The 9,935-nt window shown below is 66.0% G+C and overlaps 1 protein-coding gene across 1 annotated transcript in view; it reads right to left on the minus strand.

The window, feature by feature from the left end:
• Positions 1-516: 516 nt before the first annotated feature.
• RNPEPL1 (arginyl aminopeptidase like 1) overlaps positions 517-9,935 on the minus strand; it is a 10,184-nt gene continuing 765 nt past the window's right edge. The window contains exons 2-12 of the mRNA XM_035006736.1: positions 9,709-9,935; positions 6,323-6,463; positions 5,748-5,899; positions 5,100-5,216; positions 4,666-4,901; positions 4,308-4,421; positions 3,797-3,909; positions 3,414-3,522; positions 2,207-2,437; positions 1,991-2,133; positions 517-1,502 (exon numbers count right to left, since the gene is read on the minus strand). The exon at positions 9,709-9,935 is cut by the window's right edge and continues 8 nt beyond it. Coding sequence (XP_034862627.1) covers positions 1,215-1,502; positions 1,991-2,133; positions 2,207-2,437; positions 3,414-3,522; positions 3,797-3,909; positions 4,308-4,421; positions 4,666-4,901; positions 5,100-5,216; positions 5,748-5,899; positions 6,323-6,463; positions 9,709-9,935 — 1,871 coding nt within the window. The 3' untranslated portion in view covers positions 517-1,214. The remainder of the gene's footprint in view (positions 1,503-1,990; positions 2,134-2,206; positions 2,438-3,413; positions 3,523-3,796; positions 3,910-4,307; positions 4,422-4,665; positions 4,902-5,099; positions 5,217-5,747; positions 5,900-6,322; positions 6,464-9,708) is intronic.

A 9,935-nucleotide genomic window follows, 5' to 3' on the forward strand; every position in this document is an offset into this window, starting at 1 on the left:
ACGGCCCACTGCTTAGTCGTCCCCCTTCGTGGTGGACGCCCAGTGGGGTCCCCGCCTCGTGCCCCCTTCTGGGCCGCATCTCACCCGTAGCTTCTGCTGCACCCATGCTCATGGATGTCTGCGGCCCCTTGCCCTCCGTCACCCGAGACCAACTCGCCCCCGCCACACACCCTGCCTTTACGCCAGGTTGGGACGGGGGCCGCTGCTGAGAAAGGCCCAGAGCCAGGGTGGTGACAAGGGGCCTCCTTTGCTTCGGTGTTTGAGGGTCAGTGGGAGGAAGCAGAGACCCGGCCCAGGGGCGCAACTGGGGGAGCTGCTGCAGGGCCTCAGAAGCCTGGGCTGCAGGGCAGGATCTGGGGCCTCTGAGGGCACAGCGAGGAGTGGCTGGAGCGCAGAGGAAGACCCTTCGGCCCCCTCAGCCTCCCCTCGTCAGAGGACAGACCATGCACAGCTCCCGGCCCCCACCCCAGGGGAGCCCCGTGCCCGCGGAAGACGAGTCGGGTGAACAGGCGGGGAGGTTGTTTGCAGAGTGGAGGTTTAATGGGGCAATCATGGTGACCCTGTCACAGTGGTCCCCGGGGTAGCCCAGCTCGGACTGCCGGGGCCCCCAGGCCCTGCCGGCACGGTGGGCCTAAAAAGAGCACCAGCCCCACCTGTCCTCTTCCCTGTCGGGGTGTTACAGCCACCAGACAGACTGTCTGTCCCACTTCCCCTGGGGCCCAGGACCCCATGTTCCCTGAGGGGTTAAGGCTTTCCGGGGACCCCTCCCCAGGGAGGTCCACCCTCTCCTCAGTGTCCCCTGGCCCTATGCTAAGGGCATGTCTGTGTTCCTGTCCTCTGCCAGGGGCCAGCTGAGGCTGCCGACCCCCGGGCGGGGTGCAGGCACACCGTGGGGACAGTGCAGCCTGGACGTCACGGCAGATGTAAGGCACAGTGTGGCAGTTGCCGTGGGGACTGCGGGGCTGTCACCCTGAGGGCAGTGCCCGGCGGTCAGTGTCGAGACAGGGAGGCGTGGGGAGTGCTGGCCTCTCTGGCCTGCAGTGCAAGAGAGCTGGGGAGACCAGGTCCACGGACATCGCCGGCCACGAGGAGGTCCCTGGGAGAGCCCGCGGGAGGGGGCGTGCGCCCCGGGCGGGCTCACGGCCAGAGCCGAGGCACAGTCCCGGCATGCCCGGGCCACGGAAGGCACAATCGTGGTGTCTGGGAGGTCAGGGCTAGGCAGACACGTTGACGTCCCTGAGAGAAATGGCGCTGCTGGGAGGCTCGTCCCCCAGCAACAGGGCCGGCGTGTCTGCGTCCGCCTCCGAGTCTGCCCCGGCACTGGCCTGCTCCATGCTGGGCTCGGCGCCGGGGCCCAGGCCCTGGGAAAGGATCTGCTGGATGGTCCTGCGCAGGCTGGGGTGCAGCCGGCCCTGGGTCTGGTAGAACACCTCCAGGGCAAAGGACTTGAGCGCACCAGTGCAGAGGTCCTCGTACAGCGGGATGGTGTACATGCGGGACATCTGGGGAGGTGGGCACACTGTCGCCCCGGCCCGCCCCGCCAGCCCGGGCCTGCGCTGCCCGCGCTCAGGCTGCCCAAGCCTCTCACCCCACACGCCACTACGGGCCTTCTGCGGAGGCCTCGTTTCCAGGGAGCTTGGACTCAGGGGCACCAACGGGGGACAGCCGTGTGGAGTGGGGAGGCTGGAGCCCCTGTAACGGGGCCTGGGACCCTCAGACAGCCCTGGGGCCAGGCCGGGTGTGGGACTGCCCACAGGCCCAGGGCCGTGTAGGCCTAGACCTCCAGACCGTGCTCCCAGCTTTCCCTCTGGAGGACATGGCCTCCCTGACGACTGACGGGGTCCGGGCTCCTCCCACCTGGCGTGTGCCCCCTGTGGCAACCGAGACCCCGCACGGCCCCCACCCCCGTTCTCCTGGGTGCCCAGCCTGTGAGGCGGGAGTGGAGGGCTGGGTGGAGCAGTGGGGGCGGGGCTTGTGCAGGTGGTCGTACCTGGCTCTCGAGGAACCGCCGGACCCGGTGGAGGTCGGGGTAGTAGTCGTTGCGGACCACGATCTGAAGCCAGCGGATGCGGATCTCGGCATTCATCGAGTCCAGCAGGGAGGAGTAGCACTTGGACAGGCTCATCACCACCTCTGCGGGGCCATGGGCGGGTCAGGGCTGGGCAGGCACTCCCCACCCAGCCACCCTGGCAGCTGCGGGACCCACCCTGGGGCAGCGGGGACCCATCCAGGAGCCGGTCCAGGAAGAGTGCTGTCTGGAAGGTCCTCCACTTGGAGATGTCGATGGCACTGGCTGAGGCGGCTGCCTGGTCCAGCGGCTCCGCGGTCCACAGCTGGAAGAGGGCCTCCACCGGCCGGGTCAGGCTAGATCCCTGAGACAGGTCCGGCTCAGCCAGCGGTGGGCCTGTGGCGTTGAGCCAGCGCTCGAACTCCAGCCCTGCAGGGGAGACACCAGCCACCTGGGGTCCCCACCCAAGCCAGGAGACCCCAGATGCCGAGGATGTCCCTAGGTGTGACTGTCCCAGGGCCTGGGAGCCCCAGGGCAGAGGCAGCTGGGGAGGCTGGGGTCAGCTCCAGCACCTGCTACCTTGAGCCAGAGGAGTGGCTTCCGTGAGGGAGCATGGGGAGGCCGAAGACTCAGGCTGGTGAATGAGGTACCCCTGTCCCTCCATGCCTCTCATGGGTACCAAACAGTGAGGCCCTTTAAACCCCACCTCAGCGCCAGGGAGTGTGGTGGGGGGCGGTGAATGGCAGGAGTGGGTGTGTGTGGGGGGTGCTCTGCAACATAACGGGGGGCTGGCCAGCAGCCTGCTCTAAAGCCCTGGGCCGTTCTGGGGGCAGGTGCTGCCCATTCCCCACCGCCGAAAACTCCTGGTGCACTTACTAGAGCTTCCAAAGCAGTCACCCTGTCCAGACCCCCCAGCCAGCCACACCTCTTTGCTCTCCAGCAAATCTTGGCCTCTCCCTAGATGTCAGAACCCTCCAGTCTCTCCTTTGGCCCCAAGCCCTTGGACCCCTAGAGATATCTTTATGGGCATCGCAAAGGTGGGCCAGCAGCCTCAGAGAGCTCCAAGGCAAACCTCCCTCTGCCCAAGCAATCATGCCCCAGATCCTCTGCACATACTGGCTAGCTCAGCCTGCTTGACCTAGGTGCTGCCTCCTCAGGGAAGCCTCCTGGGCCTCATCAGGATAGGAAGCACACTCTCCCCTCTGCACCCATGGTGTCCCAGCCCGAGGCTCACGCCATCTGGCCAGGGTTGGCTGAAGGAGGGACAGCTGAACCCAAGGGGCCTTTCCCTAGGCAGAAGCAGTATCCTGTGCAGTAGAGCTCCCCACCCCCCAAAACTTCACACCCTCTGTTCCCCTGGTGGGCTGAGGGTGGCCACGGACACATGGCAGGCAGTGGGCCTCACCTGCCCGGCAGTCCACGCATTGCTCCTTCAGCTCTGGGAAGAAGCTCAGGAAGGAGTCCAACAGGTCCTGGGCTACCACGCTGGTGAACTTGTACTTCTCCACATAGGCCTGCGCAGGTGGGGCAGGGCTCAGCAGGCCCGGGGGCCGGGCACACCATCCCCACCAGAGCGGGGTGGGCGCAGAGGCACTGTGTGGCCATGTGGGCCATGCCAAGTGGCTGGAGCCGGGAGGGCGCTAGAGGGAGGAGGCGGTGTCCCGCCCTGCTGCTCCCAGGTCCCCCCGACTCCACGCCAACCTCCAGGACAGGAGGCAGCCTTGGGAGGTGGGGAGGGGCTCAGGGTGGGCAGAGGGCAGGGCCTGTCCCGGGCAGAGGGCTGCTCACTCGGAGAAAGTCGTCAAAGCGCTGGGGGTCTCCGCACAGCTGGGACAGGTAGTACACGAAGCAATAACCCTTCTCGTAAGTAAACAGGTTCATCAGGTGGCTGGGATTCACTCCTGCAAGGGGAACAGCCCTGGCTCTGGGCAGCGCCCCTACCCAAAATAGGGCATGGGGAGGGGATGGGGTGGGGAGAGCCTGGGGGTGGGGGAGGTCAGGCGCTGCGGAGCAGGAAGGGCCGAGGGCCCTCACGTATCCGGATGCCCTAGGAGTGCAGTGGTGGGGCCTGCCCTGCCCAGGGAGCCTTGGTGGAAACCGAGGGCACACACATCACGGTGGTCAGTGCTCAGAGCCCAGGAGAGGCGGTGGCAGGCTGAGGGAGCCTAGGGGAAGCCTTCCTAGGGCTGGGGGCACCTGGCCTGGCCTTGGCTCTAGCCAGAGAAAGCAAGGGATGGCAGGGAGGCCCTGCAGGGTGACGTATGTAGGGCCCAGGGCGAGGCCTGGTGGGAGTGGGTACCTGGCTCCAGCTTGACCTGCAGCTTGCTCACTGGGCTGTCCTCTCCGAGGAGCTTCATCTGCCTGTGTAGGGCATCCAGGCGGAAGGCTGTCTCCAGACAGGTGAAGGCAGCCCCTGGACGGGGGCAGGGGGGCAGTGGAGGCAGGAGGGGGGTGGGCAGCCTGAGCACCTGAGCAGGTTTGAGCTGCTGCCCCAGGTGCTCCCCACCCTGAGTTCTGTGGAGCCGACCCAAGGCCACCCTGCTGGACACACACATGTCGGGGGACCACACCCTGGGGGACAGGCTGGGCTCTCAGCCTCTTGTGGCCCCAGCCTCCTGCCACCCCCCTTGCCACCCCGGGCTGGCCGCGGGCAGTACCGTAGGTCTCGGTGGTGATACGGCGCTGGGCATAGGTGGCCAGGCCCTCGCTCAACCACATCTCCTCCCACGTGGCATTGGTGACTGCGTTCCCGAACCAGCTGTGGGCCACCTCGTGGATGACATCGATGACCAGGAACTCGTCACTCTCCAGGATGGAGGAGATGATGAAGGTGAGACAGGGGTTCTCCATGGCCACGATGGGGAAGGAGGGGGGCAGGAAGACGATGTCGTACCTGCTCAGGGCGGGAGGCCGGGCAGGTGACCCCAGAGGGCCGTGGGCCTGGGTGGTGAGCGGCACGGCCTCCCCAGAAGGTCAGACATGGGGCCCTCCTTGTAGGCCCCCGTTTACTCCTCAGGAGGGCGGGACTTGCCCTCTGGCTGTGCCCTCCCCCCTCGGTACCCAGCCAGGCTCCCAGGTGCCCGGGACGTACCTGCCCCACATGTATGGCCCGTACAGACGCTCGGCCGCGCTCAGCCACTGCTCCACCGCGCCCGACAGCTTGCTGGTGGCCGTGGGCAGCAGGCACGGCTCGGCCCACACACGGCTCCTATTCCGGGGCAGGGAGGGTGGGCAGAGGCTGACCAGCGCCCACCCCGCTCACCCAGCAGGCCGGCCTTCTCCTTCTGGGCCCCAATACCACCCACACCTCAGGAAGCGCCCAGCCCGCTGCCCCACCTCACTTGAGGGCTATCACGCAGGCCCTTCCCACCACAACGGCCAAGCCACACGCCGAGGGGGGGCTGGGTTCCTTCTGTCGCTGCCTTGAAAACACCCGCCCAAGCCTGAGGGTGCATCAGGCTGTTGTGTGGCCCCAGCAGGAGGACGGGCTTGAGGAGGGCACTAAGGGGGCCGAGGGCCCCAGCTTCTGGTCTGGGGGTGGGTGGGGTGAGAGGAGCCTGGCAGGGATGGCCTCTGCTGGAAGCAAGAAAAGGGGGGGCAGGGCTGGTCCCCACACTGCGGGGTCCCCAGCGGGGCAGCACAGACGCGGGCCCCATGCCTGGCCCGTGGCGGGACTTCCCCAAAGCCTGGGCCCCCCGTGGCAGCAGCTGCTGCAGGAAGCAAGCAGCAGTGGCCCTACCTAGGCCCGATGTCTGCCGGCTGGAGGTCCCCGGCCACGAGGGCCACGAGGTAGGCGGGCACAGGGTGCTCCATGTGGAAGCGGTAGACGCCCTCCTCCTCCACGTAGGTGCTCCGTGTGGCGCTCATCAGCACCTGCACCCCCGACGGGGCCTGCGTGTGAGGAGGCCCCACCCATCAGGGCACCCCATGTCCTTGATGGGGAACCCCATGCTCTAGTGGAAAACCCTACAACCCAGTCAGGGAACCCCATATCATGATAAGGAACCCCACATCCCCCAACAGGGCACCCCATGTCCATGATGAGAAATCCCATGCCCCCCGTCAGGCTGACCCCTCTCTCCAATGGTAACTCCGCACCCTGGGTCAGGAAACCCCATATCTGTGGTAGGGAGCCCCACATCCCTGATGGGGAACCCCACGACCTGGGCCTGAGAGCCACATCCCTGTCAGGGCACCTCTCATCACAAAGAGCCCCCATGCTCTGCTGGGAACCCCTATCAGGCTGCCCCTTCCCACACTAGGGCTCCTTCCTGGAGGGTGGTGAGGAGGCAGGCCAGGCCAGGGGACGCTGACCTTGACAACAGCCGAGTAGGTGCACTTGACGGCAGGCGTGTCGAAGCAGGGGAAGAAGGAGCGGTTGCACACCGAGTGGCCCTGGGTGAAGACGAAGGGCTTGGCGTTGCCATAGGTCAGCTCGGGGTCCAGCCACCAGATCTGCAGGCAGGCAGTGGGCAGGGCATCAGCCAGTGTCACCGTCCCCACCACAGCGAGGCAAGAGGGGGCCCTGTCCCACCAGAAGGTGGCACGTGGGGATGCCAGGACACCCCTGCCAACCATGCTTTGCTTCCGGGAAGCTGGGCAGGTTTCCTGGAAAGAGCAGGGCCATAGGAGCGGCCCCAAACCTGTGGACCTGCTCAGGCTTCTCGGCCCAGAGCCTCTGGGGGCGGCAGCTGGAGAGGAAGACAGCGGGAGCCTGGGAAGAGATGGCCTGATTGGGCTCCTCCAGGGCCAAGAGCTGCTCCTGGTCACTGTCACCTACCCGCCCCTCAGGCAGGCAGGGCAGCTGACCCAAAGCATGGCCAGCAGGAGGCCAGGCGCCCAGGAGCCAGCCCAGGGGGTCTCCAGGCCCCAGCCCCTCATCCCAGCTTCTGATGGGAAACTGAAGCACCGTCGAAGACCCAAGTCCAAATTCTCATAGGCTGGCAGCGAGGAAAGGGAGCCAAGAACTGAAAATGGGAGAAAACTGGAACTTCCTGATGACTCCACATACTGGAAAGGAGCTCCTGAACCCCTGAGAATGGGACCAGGCACTTGGAGAGGAATGGGCCGGGCAGGCCAGGAGTGGCCATGGGAGGGCCACTGGGGCGTATGCAGGGGCCCTGACTCTGCTCTCCCCACGCTCCCCTCTGCCGGCCCGTGATCGCTGGAGCAAACTGGATTGTTCCTTGTCCGCTTGGGTGACCAAGCACAGAGGGGTCCTCCCAGGACCCCCCACAGCCTCTGCAAGTGATGGGTCCGTGGAACCCATGGCGGCTGCTGGCCACCCGCAGTGTTTCATGCTGAGATCACAGGAGCGGTGGACCGCCACACCGAGGAGGGGCTGCCCTTCCCGCAGACCTCGGACCCAAGTGAATTCCCAGACTTGGCAGGGCTACCTATCTGCTTCTGGCCAGACTCCTGGCCAACGTTCACTGGCTTCTTTAAAAAACTTCCTTTTGGCTGCTATGTCTCTGTCCCCTCACTAGGGGACGCTTGCAGTTGTATTTTCTTTTTCTGCTGACCCCCCAGGCTGCCCCGGATGTACAGAAGGCCTGTCTGGGGAGCCTGTTCAAAACTGCAGAGTCCTGGGGCCCATCCCAGAACTGCCAGGGGCCAGCACCCAGGAATCTGCATTAAGGAGACTCTGCAGTGGGTCCTGCTACAGGTGGTCCTTGGCCCATGCTGGGGATGGGTCCCCGCAGTCCCCCAGACCCCCTTCAACCTCGCTTTCCCCTCTCACACCTGCTCCACCACCACAGCCTCCCCTCCCACTGACCCCTCCCTTCCCTGGGGCCCTCCTCAGGTTCTGCCCATCTCAGGCCTCCTGTTCCCACCACCATGTCCACTTCTCAGCCCAGCCAGAGAGGCCCCATCCAGCACTGGTCTCCCCTTAGCCTAGCAGAGACCAATGGGGTCCACAGTCCTCCCTGGGAGTGGTGGGCTGGGGCAAACCCCCAGGCGGGCAGGGCCCTGCCCCGGAGCTGAGCCGCCAAATCCTTTCAGGGTGCAGGGGCGGAGGTGCAGCTGCTGAGGGGCTGTGAAGGAGTGGGCTACTGACTCCAGACGCCACAGTAAAGGAAGAAAGCTGTTCTAGCTGGGGGAGGGGGTAGGGGGGTTCAGGAATGGGATGCAAGAGACAAACTGCCTCTGGGGTGTGGGGCCCCACTCCCAGGAAGCAGCATCTGCACTGGCACACGGACAGGTTTAGGGATCTAGGCCTAGAATAAGCCAGGAAGAGGGGGGCTCCGTGCACAGGCCCTGAGCCCTGTGGTGTTCCTGCATGATGGTGGGTGCCCCGGGCCAAACCCTCTGTCCTCTGCAAGTGATCCAGTTTGCAGGCCAGGCCCCTGTCCCCAAGCCCACAGCTGCACCATCTGTGGGGACCATGAGGCCCCTCCCTGCTCCAGCCCCCAGGCCATAGAAAGCCCAGGGAGGACGGCTGCTCTTATTGGCCTGACCCGATCCCCAGCAGCCTGCCAAGGGTCCTGGACCCCCCATTCTGCTGGTCATGGTCTTGAGTGGACCAGACACAAGGGCTCCAAGCTCACAGATCAGGGTCAGGGAGAAGCACGTCTCTTCGTTCTCACTGCCATGCTGGAAGGCGTATCTGCCGCCTGTCAGAGCCCCAGATGACCTGAGCAGGCAGCAGGGGCCAGCAGCTAGCAGATTCGTGGGAGCTCAGGGTAGGCAGTGAGGTGGCGGGGCCTGCTGAGGGTTCCTGGGATTCATGCCGGAAGCCCACAGGTGGGTGTCTGGTCTGGGCTCTTCCCACCCAGATGTCACTTTGGTGGTCCCTGGCCAGATGCCACCACACCACCTGTCCCTTTGCATGCTACAGACAGGGACAGATGGAACCCCCCAGGGCGTCTCAGAGCTGTGTGCATGCTGTGTACGTGGGGGGAACCCAGGACACCCCCATGCCGCAGGAGTGAAAGGCCCTGCTCCATCCTAAAAGCCTCACGTGGCAGAGTGGTGCTGCAGCCACCGAGCCCGACCTGAGCCGCCTCGGCTTTCCGGCAGAGCCTTTGGGGCAGTGGGTGTTCCGTGCCCAAAGCCCTGCAGAGCCTACCTGCTTGTCTGCGGGGGCACCCAGCTGCAGCCCCGGCCAATCCTCACCCAGAAGGCCCAAGGCACAGAGCCAAGCCGGCCCTCTCTGGCTCTGGCAGCTCTGTCCCTCACAGCCACCTCCAGAGAGTAGATCAGCTGGCCCCAAGTCCTCTGAAGACCTAGGTCACACGGAGGCCCTTCCACATCTGACACCACCCCCTGGCCTGCCCCAGTGCCGGGCTCAGGCACATGTATGGACTAGCTTGTACCCACCGGAAGCTGCCCTGGCCCCAGGCAGGGACAACTCTGGCACAACTGAAAGGAGAGGCCTCCCTTGGCGGCATGCTGTCCCCTGCCCCCACCACCCACTGGCCAGCACCAGGACTCTCACTCTGTCCAAGGCTCCTAAAAACTCCCCAGGCATCTGCTGGAAATCACTGAGAGCACCTGAACAGGACTCCAGGGCCAGGAGGAGGAGTGCCAGGCCGGAGGCCACGGACGCCCCAGGGCCAGGCCGGCCCCGCCCCCTCCGCAGGTGCCCCAGGCGCAGAGCCCAGGCTAAGGCCCCCTCACCTGGCAGCGCGAGGAGAGGCTGCCCGGGGACCACCCCGAGCCCAGCCCCCGGCCCCCCGCCCCGGCCCCTGCGCACTCACGGCCGGGGCGTCGGTCGAGGTGTAGCGCAGGATGACCTGGAAGGGCTGGTGCGCCTGCAGCTCGGGCGGCAGCGTGACGGTGAGCGAGGAGCCGTAGTCGGTGAACGGGTCCACCCTGAAGGCCAGCGGGCAGCAGGCGGGCTCCGCGCCGGGCGCCTCGGGGAAGGCGGGCAGCGGGGGCGGCGGCGCGGGCCCGGGTCCGGCGGCCGCGAACGCGAAGGCGCAGG

The sequence above is a fragment of the Mirounga leonina genome, unplaced genomic scaffold (assembly GCF_011800145.1).
Source record: "Mirounga leonina isolate KUSES-001 unplaced genomic scaffold, KU_Mleo_1.0 Mir_151, whole genome shotgun sequence".
NCBI classification, from domain to species: Eukaryota; Metazoa; Chordata; class Mammalia; order Carnivora; family Phocidae; genus Mirounga; species Mirounga leonina.